We start from the raw sequence: 16,976 nt of genomic DNA, 5'->3' as shown, positions 1-16,976 counted from the left end.
TTGGCGGCCAGGAGACATTGTATCGACGGTCTCCATAGGATACGCGTGACGTTTTCTTTTTTCGATGTTACTGGTATTACTCCCATCTGCGCTAAAAAGGAACATGACCCGCTTCAGTGAGCCCTTAGGGGGTAGTTAGAGCATGTAGCTGGATCCCGGTCAACTATCGGCAAGCCGTGTATAAAAAGAAAAATATGAAAGCCTTGCCTCGGAGAGTTGCATATGCTCCAAACACAATCCTCGAGCGGGCCATGTTCCGTTCCATCCCGAAGAGCGACTAGGTCCCCCTTGACCTTAGACCTATATTCAACGCTCAGTGCACTGAAAAAGCACATGGCCTGGCTCTTACCGCTGCCAATTGCATCCAAGCGAGAATTCACCCTATATATTCCGATTAACGATATAAAGGCTCCTCGGCGACGCAAATGCACAGCAGTGTCGCTCTGGAAGCGTGATGCGCTGTCTCGTCGATCATCCGCATCCCTAAGAGTCGGCTAAGGATAATAAGATTCGCCTCGGCCAGTGGTGGCTTGATCCTGAGATCTCTATTTGCGTTTGAACAGGGGGTCGTCGGTGCAGCCGAGGTAATTCATGAGACAGAGAAGACACAGGCGTCTGACGAGGCGACAGGGGTATCTATCCCGACACTGGCTAGCAGGGAAAGGGGTATGTGAAGAAGGGCAATACGCTGAGCAGCGCAAGGCATCTCGATGGTTTTTGACGCTGCAACGGATTAGCAAGCTTAATAAGACGCTGTATGCGAGAGATGTCAGCATAAAAAAAGACGAGCACATGAGAATAGCGCAATGGCGGACAATAGGCTAAATAAAGTGGGCTGACAACCCAAGGCGCAGGGTCTGGTCTGGCCTTGATCAATTTAGTGTGTCTAGCCAAGTAGTGGCGGTCTTCTGACATTCAGCCCCGATTTCTCCCTGACGGATTCGATCTGGCGCCAATGAAGCCAGCACATGTCGCTACGTCAGTCGGGAAACCGAATGGGAAAGCGAGACGCTGCAGCCACGACAACCGGCCACGTCCGCCCAGAGACCATGACAGCCAGCCATCGTGTCTTTGTTCTCTCTCTTTGTCACGTTGTTGCGGCTGGACTCAACACCAAGTTCCAGTTCCACCATCGACCCTAACCCAAATGCAGGCTAGCTTGCGAGACTGCCGTCACCATCGGAACTAAAGTGGGTATTCCGGCTTTCCATCGTGGAAATTTGCATGTGCAAGTGCGTCAATCGGGCCGATATACTCATCCAGAATTCATAGGTCACACGGAACAGCTAACGTTATGAATCACGGCGGAGGAAACCCCGATTAATGATCATGATGGATGGAAAACTCTATCGTGCGATCGGCTGCGGCGGAGTTTTCGGTTCCTCCGTCGCTTCCTTATTTAGAGCGGCTGATGCCAGCGAAACTGCTGCTGGGAGGCCTTACGTTATGTTTACCTCAGGGCAGCGCTTTTCAGCTACAATTACTTTTTTCTCTACTATACAAGCCGGATACTGCGTTCTGCTACTTGGTTAAAGAATAACGTTTCGCTCAATTGACTGCGACTTTCCATTATCGATCAATCCTCAACTATCCTGGTGACCACTTGGACAATGTCGTTCCATCGGCACAAGTTCGACACTGTCAACAACAGGGAATTTGTTGATGTCCAGTGAGCTCGCCTCTATCGCATTGATCGACTTCAGCTGACTCTTTCCTCAGGCTCGACAAAGACCATGTCGTCTTCCACGGCTCAGAACAAGAGGCGATGGGCGTCTACCTGAGCGGGCATCTCGTCTTCCGACTGAAGGAGGCGACCCCAGTCAAACACATCCGACTACATTTGACTGGTGTCCGGAGAGTATCGTGAGTTACCATACCCATACTTTGGGAGTGCGGTCAAGCTGACTGCATAGTCTCCCATCCCGCACAGCTGGATTCAAGCGGTCGTCACGCGAGACCGAATTCTATAAGCAGACGTGGGAGTTTCATGATGCGTATCGAACGGCTCCAGAGATCTTTCCGGCCGGAGACTACAGGTACCCGTTCAATGTTATCCTGGAGGGGTCGATGCCCGAGTCTCTCGAGGGACTCAAAGACGCGTCGATCATGTATTCCTTCACTGTTGAAATTGGTCGCAAGCATGGCAAGAATATCACATACCGGAAACCGCTGCGCGTGATTCGGGCGCCAAAGCCCGCTTGTGTGGATTTGGTAAGGCCTTTCTCGTTATCGTGGTTATTGTTTCGGAGCTTGAGCTAACGATATGGACAGACACTCGACGAAGTCTGGGCACAAAAGATCGCATACCGGGTCGAGATGCCCAGCAAAGTCGTCGCATTCGGAACATCAGTCGACGTGAATTACGACTTTGTGCCAATCCTCCCCGGCCTCACAATCGCACACATCGAGTCACAGTTGACCGAAATCCGAGACCTCACATTGAACGAAGACGATCTCCCCACTACCCGCAACACATCGAGCACAACGACCGTGTTGGCAAGCGATACCTACACAGTCGACCAAAACAGCGCGCACTATACGACGAAATCAACCGACGGATTCCAATTTTCGCGCTCACTGCAGCTCCCGCGATCGCTGGGCCAGTGCGTGCAGGACACGAGCGCGATGGGGATCGATATCAAGCACAAGCTCAGAATCCACGTTCGGATGCGGAATCCTGATGGACATTTTAGCGAGGTATGCAATACGAAACCGCGGGCCGAGAGAGGAGGGTTTGCTGACTGACGAATCTAGCTGCGACTTGCGATCCCCGTGTCGATATATCTGTCGCCGCACTATCGCGTCTGGGAGGGGGAGACCTTTTCTGGTGAGGCGCCGCCCGTCTTTATGGAGAGTGAATTGAGCGACGAGGCTCCTCCGCCGTATGGGCAGCATGAGCTCGACCGGACGTTTGATGGGCAGTACCGGGTTGCTGCGACTTGACTCACTCAGGGATATTCTTGACTTGTACAACATCATCGTTATGTGTTATGACCACCGATAGACTTATAGACTAGTAATCTTAATCAAGCTTGGATGCCTAAAGAATAACCATCAGCCGAAAACGCCGTCTTAACCATCACGGATTAAGATAACGAGATGGGTTCCATCACACCCACCTGGACAGCCCGAGTCCGTCCCCGAGTCCGGGCCAGGCTCCGATCCGGCACTAACTGCATCTGAATTAGAGCCCATGCTGATTCGCTGATCACCATATTTCGGCACAATAAACCATCCGGCGGGCAGGAGGGGTCTGCCGCGGATAAATCGATACGAGCGAGACTCGGCGTGGCATCCCTCCGTCCCTGCAGCAGCCACGCCAAACGCACCATGTCGACACGAGAAATCCAATCTCTCGTTATGTTGGACCGTTTACGAGGCGGGAGGCAGCATCGTTTGACTCGGTCGGGTCTCGAGTTTGCCCGCAGGGTAAGCTCTCGCGTTGATGGATTTGAAATGCAAGAGAGGAAACAGTGTATATATTTTCGCAGCCTAGCCAGCCCTCATAATACTATCCACTCAACCAACGCATATCCTCTCTGTTTTTTAGACAAGCTCGACAAGCAACCAAGCTTTCCTGCGCAACATGTCGAATAAAGAAGCAGTCCTCGCCGAGCCCGATGTGGCTTCCTCGATCACTACCGCAGATGCGCCTGCCGCGAAGCCCTTGACACCAGAGATGGAGGAGTTTACACTGGGGAAGCGTGGGCAGCTGGCGTTCTTCACGCTCTCCGTGTTGACGCTCATGGTTGCCCTCGATGGGACGTCCATCTCGGTTGCCTTGCCTGTTCGTATTCTGAACCCATACTAGGTGACTTGAGCTCACGTATCCAGATTATTACGCGCGACCTTGGAGGAACCGCTATTGAAGCTTTCTGGAGTGGAACTTCGTTCCTCTTGGCGTCCACAGGTTCGTACCGTATCCATACCCAGATGGCTATCTCAACATCCTCTGACTAATGCGCGCAGTATTCCAACCGAACTTTGCCTCGCTATCCAACATCTTCGGTCGCCGTCCCCTGATCCTCATCGCTCTGACCCTCTTCTTTGTCGGGACTGTCGTCTGCTCAGTCGCTAAAGACTTTACATACATGCTTGTCGGACGTTCAGTACAAGGTGTCGGAGGTGGAGGCTTGATTGCGCTTAGCGAGGTGATTGTTACCGATCTCGTCCCTCTGCGCCTGCGAGGCCAGTACTTTGGTATCCTCTCTGCCATGTGGAGTGTGGGTTCCGTTACTGGCCCAATCTTGGGTGGTGGATTCTCGCAGGATGTTACTTGGGTATGCACCTTGATTGCCAGTATCAGAACGCGAACTAACATATGCAGCGCTGGATCTTCTACATCAACTTCCCCTTCATCGGCGTCGGCGCAGTCCTGATCGTCCTGTTCCTGAAGCTCAACATCCTCCCAACCTCGCTCGCCGAGAAACTCCGCCAGATCGACTACATCGGAACCGTCATCTTCATCGGCAGTCTCTCCTCGTTCCTCATCCCACTGACATGGGGCGGTATCCTCTACGACTGGAACTCCTGGCGCACCCTCGTCCCCCTCCTAATCGGTATCGCGGGCCTGGTCGTCTTCGCCTTCTACGAATACCGCTACGCGACAGACCCCATCATCCCACCCAAGATCTTCCAGAACCGCACCGCCGTCGTTTCATTTGCAGGCAGTTTCCTGCAGGGTCTCGTCCTCTGGTGTATCCTCTACTACCAGCCCCTCTACTACGAAGCCGTCAAAGGGTATACTCCGATAATGGCCGGCGTCGCGCTCTTCCCCGCAACATTCACCGTCGCACCTAGCGCGGCCGTCGTCGGTATCCTGGTTACAAAGTACGGCCGCTACAGATGGGCCGTCTGGCTGGGTTGGTTCCTCGCGACGTTCGGGCTCGGTCTCCTAACATACATGGACGTCGACACCAACATCCCCTCCTGGATCTTCATCAACATCGTCTCCGGAATCGGACTCGGCCTCCTCTTCCCCGCCATCGGCTTCGCGGTCCAGGCCTCCGCGACCAACGATACGCTCGCCATCGCAGTCGCCATGTTCAGCTTCTTCCGCGCAATGGGCCAGGCCGTCGGCGTCGCGATCGGCGGTGTGGTATTTCAAAATCGGATGTACCACAATCTCCTCGCCTACCCGAGCCTCGCGCCCCTGGCGAGCGAGTACTCGCAGGACGCCGCGGGGCTCGTCGAGGTCATCAAGGGGATGCCGGAGGGCGCGGAGAAACTGGGCCTGCGGACGGCGTATACGGACTCGCTACGAATTGTCTATGCCGTCTGTGCGGCTGTGTCGGGTGTTGCGATGCTGTTGAGTTTCTTGACCGAGAGCTATGATCTCAATCGGGCATTGGAGAGTAAGCAGGGGTTGCGCAGTGAGAAGAATACCAAGGGGGATGTTGAGAAGGAGTCGACATAGGTGTGATGTGGATAATCGACGATGGAATTATAGAGCGGGGGCGTAATGGTTTGGATGGACTGGATTGGGTGGGTTGGGTTTATCTAATAGAGATCTCCTGTCATGATATGATATATAATGTTAATAGACTTACGAAATGATTGCTTTTACCTTTCTGTGCCTTTTACAGATGAGAGAGATGAGCTGAGAAGGTTACCTTGTTCTCAGCCTCTGCTCCTCGCAAGATTACGATCCACCTGATAGCAAGATTACCGCAAGTCGATTCGTGGGTCGATTTCGAGTCGAAGCCGCGGCGAATGATTGTATCTAGAAGGTTGCAAAGAAAAAAACTCGGAACTGTTCCACCACCGATCGCTGCGGTAGGGCAGATGTTGGCTCTGCGCAATGACGCTATCCATAGAAAGGCACTTCGCGACGATCACCCCGCTAGCCCATGAGGTGCTCTCCCTACGGAGTGGTTCTGGGCGAGGTACACAGCGTTCACACTACGCGCCAGCCTGTAGAGATAAATTGGAAAGGAAGATGGTTACGGCTTCGATAGTCTCGCTACTCGGTAGGGATTGAGATGGTTTGTTTCCAATAACATTACTAATTGCCAATCAAGATTAGATCCAGTACGCAATGGGCATTCTGATACAATTTGTTCCGCCCAGCTTAGAACTTTTCTTCCCCATCCCTCTCCGTGGTCTCCTGGTCAGCCTTTCCCGTCCATTTACATCCATCCATCCCACTTGCCCAATCCCTCGAACAAACACCTCTCAGTGCCTATCCCTGCACTTGCACTCCCTAAAGTCCCAGTTGCGGCAGTTATTGGGCTTCGGACACCTCTGATCGCGGCACTTACACTCCCTATAGTCCCAATCCCGACAGTTGTTCGGCTTGGGGCACTTCCACCTCCGACACTTGCAGTCCCTGTAATCCCAATCCCAGCACCCATCAGGCTTGGGACACTTCCACACCCGACACTTGCACTCCCGCCAGTCCCAGTCGCGGCACCCGTCAGGCTTGGGGCAGTGCTCCTTGCGACACTTGCACTCCCTCCAGTCCCAGTCGCGACAGTTGCTGGGCTTCGGCGGACACTCCTTCTTCCGGCACTTGCACTCGCGGAAGTCCCAGTCGCGGCAGTCCGGCGGTTTTGGGCAGTGCTCCTTGCGACACTTGCACTCGTGGAAGTCCCAGTCGCGACAGTTGGTGGGCTTCGGCGGGCACTCCTTCTTCCGGCACTTGCACTCGCGGAAATCCCAGTCGCGGCAGTCCGGCGGTTTAGGGCATTTCGGGCGCCGGCACTTGCACTCGCGGAAGTCCCAGTCCTGGCACCAGTCGGGTTTCGGGCAGTTGGGGCGGTTGTGCTCCTGGGGGTCCGCTTCGGGGACGGCTTCGGGGGAGCGCACGTCGAGTGCGGGGTTGGGTTCCGGGTCTGTTACCTCGATGGTGTCGTCGGTTTTGAAGGAGCGTTCTGTGTAGGGGAGTGATGTGTTAGAAGTTGGTGGGTACTGCTTTGATGGTGGTGGGGTTAGGGTTATAGCGAGGGGCAAGATATTATGCTGTGTGAGGGAAGGTAGGTGAGTAGATACTTTCGAGATCCTCCGTCTCTTCAATTGGCGAGCTGAGCGCCAGGGTGAACAAGAGGGAAAAGAGGAGAAGAAAAGTAGTGTGCAGATTGATCTTCATGATGGGCAATTGATATCAGATTGTGCGTTGGGCAAGTCTGACTTGATATTGAGATCGAGGTTTGATCTGGCTGGGATCTCAGCTACTCAAGGGTCATTTCTCGCCATGATTTCACGACATTTTATACCCGTCTACCCCCTCCTCTTTCTATCTGCTCGAAATAGAAACAGTGCAAGAGCAAGCATAGCCTCCAACGAATCAACCCAATCGAAATCAAGACCTTGTTTCCATCCGTGAACTGACCGGTTTCCACGTCAAGACTCATGAATTCCCCAGCGGTCTCCCTCTCGCCAAGAGTCACGATGGCGGAGCTCAAAACCTTCAATCCCGCCAAGAAGGCAAAGAGTCGCTGGTCAGTAGACAAGAATCACCAAGCTAGACAGTCAAGACGGCGTCTAGAGCCGCCTGTGGGGTGTCAAAGACTGCATCCCCGTGACCCTTATTTCAAGGTTCAGGGTCCGCTATAGTAGATCGGCCTATAGGCTCCCCTGCCTTGGTGTCGGAGATGCTGGGAGGATAAGAGTCACGCGTGGCGGTGTCTCAGATCTAATTTCTGGTTGAATCAGGCCACGCGGGGGAAAGTATATTTGTCGATCTTGTTCATGACGTGGGGGAATGTCCTTGATTTGAATGCGTGGTACATGTGAGACAAAGAAAGAGAAGAGCAAGTAAGCTTCAGGGTTCGGATTCAGCCGCCCCCGGATTCAGTATCCCTTAGCGTGGGGACCACAGTTCGGTCATCCGTGGTTCTCGGGCAGTCAGGTGCGAGATTGCCTATTTTTAAGTGTGAGGATCAGTGGCGTCCATTTAACACATGGGATTGGCCAGCGTGCTGTTATGCGGCTGTGGATTCCTCTTATTTTGGTTTGAAGAGCCCGCAGAGGCGGCGCTTTGATCTGTGCTGAGATGGCTGCATGCGGCGACCAGGGTTGAGGAATGGAACCCGTCGAATGGAGAAACGGTCTCGTGTGGGAGATACCATGGACTTGAGACAGGCCGTTGAAAGTCAAGGTCATAATGTACATTATATCCAGTCCAATCCATCCACCGCAGCTGATCTACCAGCAGAATCTAAAAGTATAATATATGCTCGAAAATGTAAAAATATATGTCCAACATCAGCGGATATCCACAGTCGCCCCCGTTGGCACTCGACGAAGAAGACCCAAAATCTCCAATAAAGTCTAATAATTCTCCATATTGTTCCAGTAAAGAGTCCCGTGCTGCATCTCGCCGCGCGGATTCAGCTCCCAGCCCAGCATGAGGTTCGTCCACTGCAGCATGTGGCTGGCAATCTTGATGTGCCCGACGTCCGTGGGATGGTTCTTGGGGTTAATGTCGTTGTGGCCGAGGATGCCATCCGTGTGGAAGAGGTAAACGAATCGCCACTTGCGGTCCTTGAAGTGTTCGTACACGCGCTGGATCTCTTCTTCGTAGATGACGGTCTGCTCGTACTCGTCGCCTTCTTGGTTCCAGACGCCCCATTGGGTCTGTTTCTGTTATTAGTCTTCTGACCGAACGAACCAATGCTGGCTCGCATGGTTAAGTTGGTTTGAGCGGGGGTGCACGTACCATAATGACAATCTCAGCGTCCGGCCAGTGGTGGTGGATATCCTCAATGAGGTCGATGTATCCCTGGTAGAAGTTTTCTCCGGGGATCTCGTTCGGGCTGCGGTGGTCATTTCCGCCCATTTGGATGATGACCAGGTCGGCGGGTTGCTCGGCGGTCACGTCGTACTCTTCCGGCTCGTGGTCGTACATGGCGCGTGCGCGAGAGCCAGGGTCGGAGGCTCGGTGCCAGTACCAGATCATGCCGTGGGCGCCGCCGCCGTAACATTGCAAATCGACGAGACAAGCTCCGGGGTATGCCTACGCCTGTTAATAGAGGTTATTGTAGTGGTAGTTGAGGGCACTGACTGTGATGCCGAATTCAACATTGCCGAGACCCTGCGCGTAGACAAAGGCCCATGACGAGAGTGTTTCGTAGGTCGCGTATTGTCCACCCGTGAGGCTGCATTTATTAGCCTAGCTCACTCCATCTGATGAGAGCGACGTACGATCCTCCAATAATTTCCACCTTCTTCTTATATTGCGGGGGCTTTTTCAGTTGGGCGTCGACGTCGACGGATGCGCCGGCGATCTGAACTGTGCGACGGGTGAGCGACGAACGTGTGAGTGAGCTGGTGTACTTATCCTATGCCCCAATTCGTGACTATAACAGTTAGTATCTTAGCATTCAACATTGCGCGGAGACAATAACCTACCTCGCATCTCGAAAACATTGTCTCCGTCAAGCGGCAATTCCTCGTATTCCGTGCCCGGTCCGACAAACTGGTATGTGGCGTCGGCGGTGACATTCGAGAACCGCCAGTCAAGCCTCCCGAGCCTGCAAAGTTGTAGCCGTTGTCATTCCAATGGAGCGGAGCGAGGGTAAATACCGGTAAGCGACCAAGGTGCCTTCGGAGGTGTGTTCACCGAAACTTATCGCAAGCTATCCACCAGAATATTATTATTTATCGCTCGATCGGAGGATATTCGGTCGTACCTTGCTTCCGGAGAATTGCAGCTTAATACCCGGTGCTCTGGACGTGTTAGTGACGGATCGGAGGCGAATCGAGGGAAAAGGGGGACACACGACCACCCTGCGACAGTTAGCATCAACCAGACAAACGAGGAGATAAATCAAGCATACAGGAAATATGTTTGCTATCCCATCGTCCCTTGTATGAAATCTCAGGCGCATCGGCGTCGTAGTTCCTCCATGAGCTGTCGAGATCGATGGTGGACACTTGTCCCGGGTAAGGATCGTCTCTCGGCTGTCCGTTCTGCAGAATCGTGGCCGAGACGCTCACCGACCACGAGAGCACGGTCGTGAGCAGGAGGGACGGTGACCACATTCTTTCGGACACCTAGGCTGTGAACAAAACGAGCGACATCAAGGTGCCAGGTGTGGATGATGGCGGAGGTCAGGTCCGGAGTTTCGACTGGGGAATAATTTTCAGAACGGTCGGCGGCCAGAAATGCAACATGGTTCAGGGTCTCCAAGAGCCCAGCTGTGGGCGGACTGCGCTAGTGATGACGCGATTCCAGGTTCAGACTGCCCTATGGGAGATGGACCACTCACGGTGCTGGAATTGAAGGTGGAAAAGGGGCGGCCAGCCTTACAGAGCAGAGTTCATTTCCCCGCCGTTGTCTTGCGCGCTTCTGGTTCGCTGCGTCTCTCAGATGCCGAGTCCACTTGGAAATATGGTCGCCTATTTTTGGCGGCTGATAACTTGCATTTGTACCCCTGAATTTGTTTCATAATGAAGCTGATACAAAGTTATGAACTGATAAAAGCACAAGGATACTCTTGATGTGTTCCAACATGAGCGCAAATGAAAAAGATCCTGTTACTTTGAAGATCACTTCCTCTCCTGTCTCCGCGGATCAACATAAATCCGCCGCTACATCTTGGAAAACATCTGCTCCCTCTGCGCCCGCACATCCAACTCCTGCGTCCACGTACTCCGCGGTTGTGTGTACAACCACCAATAAATCCCCGCCAAATCGCTTGGCTGCATCAGGTACAGGTCCTTTTCCTGCAACTTCTCCGTTTCCCCCTCCCTCTCCCACCGCCGCCGCACCACCCCTCCGACAATGTCACTTTCAACCGGCCCATCCACAATAACATGCGCCGCATGAATCCCCTTGGTCTGGAACTCACGCGTGATGATCTGACTTAGGGACCGAAGCCCAAACTTCCCCGGCGAAAAGCTACTCAACCCCGCACTCCCGCGAATCGACCCCGTCGCGCCCGTGAAAATCACCGTCCCCTCTCCCTTCTCCAGCATGCCCGGAATAACACACTTGGCCGCATAAAACGCACCAAACAGGTTGATCTTCGTGAAACTCTCAAACTCCTCCGAGCTCGTCTCGAGGATCGTGCGCGGCGTGAAGCGTCGCGAGCCCGCGTTGTAGATCAGCACGTCCACGACACCGAGGTCGGATTTGATGGCTGCAAAGGTGGACTGCAGGCTGGATTCGCTGCGCGCGTCGGCGACATAATACTTTGAGGCGGCGCTGCCGACGGAACTGTTGATGGTGTTTTGGATCGTGGCGAGCTTCGACTCGGTGCGGGCGATGAGGGCCACGGCGAAGTTCTTCTGCGCAAAGTGGTGCGAGACGGCCTCGCCGATTCCAGGGCCGACGCCAATCACAGCGACGACGGGTTTTTTGTCGGGGTTCAAGGACATTGTAGAGTGTAGTGTATAAGGAGTGTAGAGGGCGTAGCTTCGCTGGTGTTCGTCTCCTAGCTTATGAGTGTTCGTAGAAGGGTGTAGCTATGCGCGTGCTATATAAGAAGAAGGTGAGGGAAGACCGAGGTTCGATGATTAGTAGGGTAGAGAATTGTGGATGACGTTGGATAATCTGGGGTTGAGGTCGGAGCCGAGAGGAATAATAATCGAAGCTCGGGGATCCGAACGTGATTAGTGATCCACTGCCTCGGGTTACAGTGAGGGGTTCCAGCAGGAAGACATGCACATCATCCAGGAAAAATGAGTGAATTGCATTATTGATTGAATTGGTCTTCTATGGCTTATAATTATGGGAATTCTGCCTTGACAACCATATACTACTACCCAAGAGAAGAGGATGCAGAATATGCGTTGCAGTGGGGCACGATATATATCCAGCATGGTAGGTTCATATTTGACAACAGAATTCTTCGCTGTACACCTGAACAATCTGAAAGAGTGCTATATAGGCATGTCTAGGAAGATTAGATGTACCATGAAGCAGGTCATATTAATTTGACTTTATTTCTACTGGACGTTACGTCTTGAGCTTGGCTGTTGTTCGCATGGCCATTCGTCAGCAAGTTTGTTTTGAGACTCTTCCACCGGGTCTTGGCAACCGACGGGCAGCTGGCGGAAACTCTGGCCATGGCCGCACCTTCCAGTTTGGTGCTAACAACACCGTTTTGTCTTTCTCAATTTCGTTCTTCAGAATGTTATCTGCATAATGACCAGGCGTCTACTACACTCCATTTTAGTAAACTTGCACATCTAGGGTCATTTCGTTCGTGTTCCTGTGGACGATGTGATTGGCAAACCAACCGCGGCGATGCGCAAGAAACGTGACAAGGCTGTCGAGCTGAACAGCGTCGAGGCACATTCTTCCTCAACAAGCCAACTCGCTGGCCGCTGTGTGCGAACCTGATCATTTAAATGAGATGTCATCATCCACAATCCGTCTAACGCATGATGCATACCGTGTCGGCTGGATCAGCGCCTTGCCGCTCGAGATGGCGGCCGCGATCGCGATGCTGGATGCTAGCCATGCCCCGCTTTCGCAGCCAGAAGGGGACCACAACACCTACCACCTTGGTGAGATTGGCGATCACAACATTGTCATCGCATGCCTCCCGACCGGAATTTATGGCCTGACTTCTGCTGCTGTTGTTGCCCAGCAGATGCTATCGACCTTTCCCTCTATCGACATTGGACTTATGGTCGGCATTGGTGGTGGAGTTCCGAGCCTAGCGGCGGATGTTCGCCTGGGTGATATTGTTGTTAGTAAACCCACGGGGCAGTTTCCTGGGATCATACAATATGACTATGGGAAGACCGTGGCGGACGGCTCGTTCCATCGAACCGGGTCATTGAACAACCCTCCTGAGCGACTGTTGACTGCGATTTCAGATCTGCAAGCAAAACATCAGATGGGCGACAACAACATTGCGCTTCACTTGTCGGCCGCTGCAAGGTCGCGCCCTTCTATGCAAACGTCGTTTGTGTACCCTGGTGTATCGGAGGATATCTTGTTTGAATCATCCTATGGCCACGAAGCTGATCAATCCTCCTGCACTGCATGCGATAAGGCCAGAATTGTGTCTCGCCCTGAAAGAGACTCGAACGTACCCAGTATTTACTACGGTCTAATTGCCTCTGCCAACCAGGTCATGAAGGATGCTGTGACGCGCGATCGGCTTGGCGAGGAGCTCGGAATTTTGTGCTTCGAGATGGAGGCAGCTGGCCTCATGAACCACTTTCCCTGCTTGGTCATTCGCGGAATTTGCGACTATTCAGACTCGCACAAGAATAAGCAGTGGCAGGATTATGCGGCTGGAACTGCTGCAGGTTACGCGAGAGAGCTGCTGAAATCATCCGTCCCCTCAACGGCGACCCTTCCGAAAAGAGACGATGTCATCAGAATCCGATCGAAAATCCCCATCTCAAAGTCTGTTTTCTTCGGTCGTGAAGCCGAGCTGGAGCATCTCCGACAGGCCCTCGATATCACCCAGCCAGCCCGGCAGTTTGCCGTAGTCTGGGGCCTTAGTGGTTACGGCAAGACGCAGTTGGCGATTGAATACCTGACATCAAGAGACGACAACTACGATTCTATCATATGGATTGATAGTTCGTCACGCGGCATGGCGGAAGAGTCCTTCGAACAGATATCCCTGCGGCTGGGACCACCGACTAACCCGCAACAATCGGGTGCTGAGAGGGTCATTGAATGGCTGGAGCAGGATGCGAATAGATCCTGGATCATTGTATTCGATGGCGTAGAGAGCTTGGACGATTCCGACCAAATTGGCAGCTTCGACATTCGGGACTATTTTCCATCGTGTAAGCACGGACACTTCCTCCTTGTTACTACGTCACCGGATCTTCATCTACGTCTGGCATTTCTTGGGATTCAGGTGCAGGGCGTCGACGACCAGACCGGAGCCAAAATTCTGCTGCGTTGCGCGGGGACCAGATTTCCAGATTCCACGAGTAAATACCTTTTCCCTTTCGTATGTATGTTGAACATCACTGACTCGGCTAGGTCACGAATTGGCGATGACCATCTCACGCAAGCTTGGTGGAATGCCTTTGGCTATTGAACAGGCGGGTTCCTATCTTTCATACGGTCTAACTTCCATACGCGACTACAGTAAGAACTTCCAAATACGCTTCATGGACAGAACGCTACGGACCCCCATGAAAAAGTACGTAGGCTCTTATGAAAAAGGCCGCACCCTGTGGACGACCTTCGACATGCTTTACGAAGCACTCCAACGAAGGAACCCAGATTCTGCACGGATGCTGCAACTAATTGCTTTTCTTGGGCGAGGCGCGATACCTTTCACCACCATAATCGGCAACCATGAGGACCAAAGAGGTATCTTTCAGGCGACCGCATCCCAGTCTCAACCTGACGATCGTTTATCTCCCTTGGCATCCTGGTTGGTGGAATTGCGCGCTGAGTATATTGCGCTGGCAGCTGTGGTCGAACAGCTGGAGTCCTCTGGGTTTGTGAAATTCCATCGGAAAGAAGGTGACACCATAATCGAGAGTCTTGTCCTTCATGATCTTGCCAGGTCATTTTTACAATCAAAGGTATCACCAGACGAAACAGTTAATATGGTCGCAACCTCCTTCTTGCTCAATGGATGGCACCTGTACGATGGGACGCAAATACCCGAACAAAACGTTATCCGCAGGCATATGGGTAGACTGCTTGTTGTCTTGGACCAGTTTCTGTCAAAAGTTCCTAATGCAATGCTGCAACCGCCGGACGGCCAATACTTCCGACTTTGCGCGTCCGTGGCGCCACTCTATGCCAGGATTTGCCGCTATTCCAAGAGGCTAGATACAGCTGCTAAGCTATGGGCACTGGTGCTCCAGCATAGCGCCTCATATGATGCAAAAGGCATCTGTCGTCCCAACCGACATCATGAAGACCTGATGGAAGCGGCGGAAGTCGACTCAAGATTAGGCAACATTGCCGATGCCATTGACAAATATTCCGCCGTGTTGTCTTTCTTCGAATCAAGCAACAGGGAAGCGGACGGGATGTGCATCAAGGCAGCGGGCCTTCTAAGGGAGTCCCGCGAAAGATTTCAGCAGCGTGAACGCAATTCAGGGCGAGCCATTGCGGCCATATCTGCCCCAAAGAATATGCGGCGTGACCGCATTGATGAAGGGGAAGAGGGGAGCGAGTCGCAGTCGCAGGAGGAGTATGAAGAAGAAGAGGAAGAGGATGAAGAGAAACTTCGAGCTGCTTATATGCAAAACTGTCAGCACGATGTGACCGCGGCGTTTGAATCGGCGCAAAAGCTCCGTGATTATTACCACCGGCGCAACCGCCCTAAGCAGGAAGCACAATACGCAGAGATGCTCTGGAAGTACAGTGAGGCAGAACATGGCGCGGACGGCCGGGCTAGCACTAGCGCCTTTCGGTATGCATGCGATTGCTACTATGAAGCAGGAGAGCTAGCTACCAGAATAGTCGGTGACTTGCACTTTGCGCTAGCGTGGGCGAAGGAGTTCGGCTCTGATGCACTTGTTGAATTAATGTCGTCCAAGTCAGCACTTGCGGTCCTGAAATCTCTTGCTCTTGGTGAGCTGGACACTATAGTGAAACTGGTAACTTTGGGCGAAATGGACACTGCGCTCTGTTGGGCTTCCCTTCAACCTCCTGCGGCATGTGACAAATTCTTGCAATATCTTACGAGACACGATTGTTTTGAACGTGGTCCTCTCTTGCTGGAGGTCGCTAGGCGGAATTGGAGTGGAAAAGTAATCAAGATATTGCTGGATATAGGCACGGATGTTGACTACTTCGACTGGTTCGGTTATTCGGCGCTTCTCTATGCAGCGAGCGCTGGTAACACACCTGGAGCCTCTGTCCTGCTCTCCCATGGCGCAGATGTATATCACAAGAACAAAATGGGCGATACCGCTATGCATCTAGCCGTGACAAGACCAGGAAATTGCCCAGTTCTTGAAATGCTGTTGGCACATGGAGCTCCTATCTCCCAGCTAGATGCCAATGGTAGAACCCCACTGCTCATAGCATCCGCCTTGGGGAACGACGGAGTTATTAGCACCCTGTTGGGCCTTGGCGCAACGCAATGGGAGACTGACAGACAAGGCAGAACAGCTCTCCACTTCGCGGTGAAGGATCGAGTGCACAGCGGAACATTTATTGTGGAGATCCTATTGCAGAATCTGCAACAAGGCGCCTTGATCGCGCAGCGGGATATTTTCGCCCAGACAGTCTTCCATAGAGCAGCCGCACATCACGAAGGATGCACCGCGCCGACACTGCATGCGGATATAGTGCGGCTGCTGATAAACTATTACCAGAACGAGGTGGAAAGATCTTTGGGCCTCCTTGAAACTGTGGCGCAAGTCCTAGATATTCAGGACTGTGAAGGTCGGACTGCTCTGCATGAGGCGGCGAAGGTTCGAAACAGGGACGTTTATAATGTTTTGGTTCACGCTGGGGCGAATCCAGAAATCATGGATTACAGTGGGGTCAGCGCGGCGTTCGAAGGGGAGAGCACGGATAAAGATGAGCCCTCCTCTCCCGTCTTACAAGACATTCGCCATGACCGAGGCCATGGGAATCTTTCTCGTGCAGAACAGCGGTCAGGCGTGTCTGAACTGTCCCGGTCCGCGTCAGGAAACGATGACGATAGCAACGATCAATCTCACGAGCAGCCAGCGAACCAAGCAAGCTCCAATGTCCCGAGACGGAGGATACTACTCTTATGATGGTTGGAAAAGAACGAGCTGGTTGGCGGACTCGCTGGAGACACTGGAGGCAATCATCTCTTCCATTCCGACCAAATCGGAGCCGAGTGTAGATGTCCGAGTCTTGGAGATCGATCCACATTGAATCGGCAGCCAAGCCCGCGCAGTGGAGGCTGAGCACAGGCAAAGCGGGCCCAGTCCCCATAAACCGAACACGAACGCGAGAGCGAGAGCGAGAGCGATAAGCTGTGCAGCGTAAGCACAACATAGGCCGGAGATATAAGACTCAGCTCCGGCTTACTCCCCGGACTGTAGATTTTTAAATAGCTGCCCCATCTCTCTGTGGGTTGATACCAGCACACGCCGCTCGTTCCTCA

At 53.0% G+C, this 16,976-nt stretch overlaps 6 protein-coding genes across 6 annotated transcripts; 3 read left to right on the top strand and 3 right to left on the bottom strand.

Moving 5' to 3' along the window:
* Window positions 1-1,610: 1,610 nt before the first annotated feature.
* BJX68DRAFT_261019 (arrestin family protein) lies at window positions 1,611-2,943 on the top strand (the record flags this gene model as incomplete). Its single annotated transcript, XM_071044045.1, has 5 exons — window positions 1,611-1,669; window positions 1,720-1,863; window positions 1,914-2,211; window positions 2,272-2,697; window positions 2,755-2,943. The coding sequence occupies 5 exons, from the start codon at window positions 1,611-1,613 to the stop codon at window positions 2,941-2,943; spliced, it is 1,116 nt and encodes a 371-aa protein (XP_070904738.1).
* A 581-nt stretch (window positions 2,944-3,524) lies between these two features.
* On the top strand, window positions 3,525-5,575 carry BJX68DRAFT_224217 (MDR family MFS transporter). Its single transcript, XM_071038234.1, has 4 exons — window positions 3,525-3,787; window positions 3,835-3,910; window positions 3,970-4,280; window positions 4,328-5,575. Exons 1-4 carry the CDS (start codon window positions 3,587-3,589, stop codon window positions 5,414-5,416), a joined length of 1,677 nt encoding a protein of 558 aa, XP_070904737.1. The 5' UTR covers window positions 3,525-3,586; the 3' UTR covers window positions 5,417-5,575.
* Window positions 5,576-6,174: 599 nt separating this feature from the next.
* Window positions 6,175-7,087, bottom strand: BJX68DRAFT_261017 (uncharacterized protein; the record flags this gene model as incomplete). The annotated part of the gene is made up of 2 exons (XM_071044044.1): window positions 6,175-6,872; window positions 6,991-7,087. The coding sequence occupies 2 exons, from the start codon at window positions 7,085-7,087 to the stop codon at window positions 6,175-6,177; spliced, it is 795 nt and encodes a 264-aa protein (XP_070904736.1).
* Window positions 7,088-7,912: 825 nt separating this feature from the next.
* BJX68DRAFT_77343 (SGNH/GDSL hydrolase family protein) lies at window positions 7,913-10,095 on the bottom strand. The gene is made up of 10 exons (XM_071049744.1): window positions 9,780-10,095; window positions 9,723-9,729; window positions 9,633-9,669; window positions 9,526-9,578; window positions 9,352-9,473; window positions 9,281-9,299; window positions 9,145-9,234; window positions 9,005-9,098; window positions 8,660-8,956; window positions 7,913-8,577 (listed from the first exon to the last, which is right to left on the bottom strand). Exons 1-10 carry the CDS (start codon window positions 9,982-9,984, stop codon window positions 8,272-8,274), a joined length of 1,230 nt encoding a protein of 409 aa, XP_070904735.1. The 5' UTR covers window positions 9,985-10,095; the 3' UTR covers window positions 7,913-8,271.
* A 257-nt stretch (window positions 10,096-10,352) lies between these two features.
* Window positions 10,353-11,696, bottom strand: BJX68DRAFT_224208 (uncharacterized protein). Its single transcript, XM_071038233.1, has 2 exons — window positions 10,813-11,696; window positions 10,353-10,653 (listed from the first exon to the last, which is right to left on the bottom strand). Exons 1-2 carry the CDS (start codon window positions 11,320-11,322, stop codon window positions 10,534-10,536), a joined length of 630 nt encoding a protein of 209 aa, XP_070904734.1. The 5' UTR covers window positions 11,323-11,696; the 3' UTR covers window positions 10,353-10,533.
* A 525-nt stretch (window positions 11,697-12,221) lies between these two features.
* On the top strand, window positions 12,222-16,799 carry BJX68DRAFT_77304 (uncharacterized protein). The gene is made up of 2 exons (XM_071049743.1): window positions 12,222-13,851; window positions 13,904-16,799. Exons 1-2 carry the CDS (start codon window positions 12,303-12,305, stop codon window positions 16,618-16,620), a joined length of 4,266 nt encoding a protein of 1,421 aa, XP_070904733.1. The 5' UTR covers window positions 12,222-12,302; the 3' UTR covers window positions 16,621-16,799.
* The last annotated feature ends 177 nt before the right edge of the window (window positions 16,800-16,976 follow it).

The sequence above is a fragment of the Aspergillus pseudodeflectus genome (assembly GCF_044049435.1).
Source record: "Aspergillus pseudodeflectus strain CBS 756.74 chromosome Unknown BJX68scaffold_2, whole genome shotgun sequence".
Classification (NCBI taxonomy): domain Eukaryota; kingdom Fungi; phylum Ascomycota; class Eurotiomycetes; order Eurotiales; family Aspergillaceae; genus Aspergillus; species Aspergillus pseudodeflectus.
This window is presented reverse-complemented; position numbering and strand designations above follow the sequence as displayed.

Excerpts from the sequence above, each read along its gene's own strand:
- BJX68DRAFT_224217 (XM_071038234.1), top strand. The coding sequence starts at position 3,587 with ATGTCGAATAAAGAAGCAGTCCTCGCCGAGCCCGATGTGGCTTCCTCG. Across the intron at positions 3,788-3,834 it reads CCATCTCGGTTGCCTTGCCT|ATTATTACGCGCGACCTTGG; the intron begins GTTCGTATTCTG and ends TCACGTATCCAG. Across the intron at positions 4,281-4,327 it reads TCTCGCAGGATGTTACTTGG|CGCTGGATCTTCTACATCAA; the intron begins GTATGCACCTTG and ends TAACATATGCAG.
- BJX68DRAFT_77343 (XM_071049744.1), bottom strand. The coding sequence starts at position 9,984 with ATGTGGTCACCGTCCCTCCTGCTCACGACCGTGCTCTCGTGGTCGGTG. Across the intron at positions 9,099-9,144 it reads GTGGAAATTATTGGAGGATC|CCTCACGGGTGGACAATACG; the intron begins GTACGTCGCTCT and ends TAATAAATGCAG. Across the intron at positions 8,957-9,004 it reads ATGTTGAATTCGGCATCACA|GCATACCCCGGAGCTTGTCT; the intron begins GTCAGTGCCCTC and ends TAACAGGCGTAG.
- BJX68DRAFT_224208 (XM_071038233.1), bottom strand. The coding sequence starts at position 11,322 with ATGTCCTTGAACCCCGACAAAAAACCCGTCGTCGCTGTGATTGGCGTC. Across the intron at positions 10,654-10,812 it reads GGAAGTTTGGGCTTCGGTCC|CTGATGCAGCCAAGCGATTT; the intron begins CTAAGTCAGATC and ends AAGGACCTGTAC.
- BJX68DRAFT_77304 (XM_071049743.1), top strand. The coding sequence starts at position 12,303 with ATGTCATCATCCACAATCCGTCTAACGCATGATGCATACCGTGTCGGC. Across the intron at positions 13,852-13,903 it reads CAGATTTCCAGATTCCACGA|GTCACGAATTGGCGATGACC; the intron begins GTAAATACCTTT and ends TGACTCGGCTAG.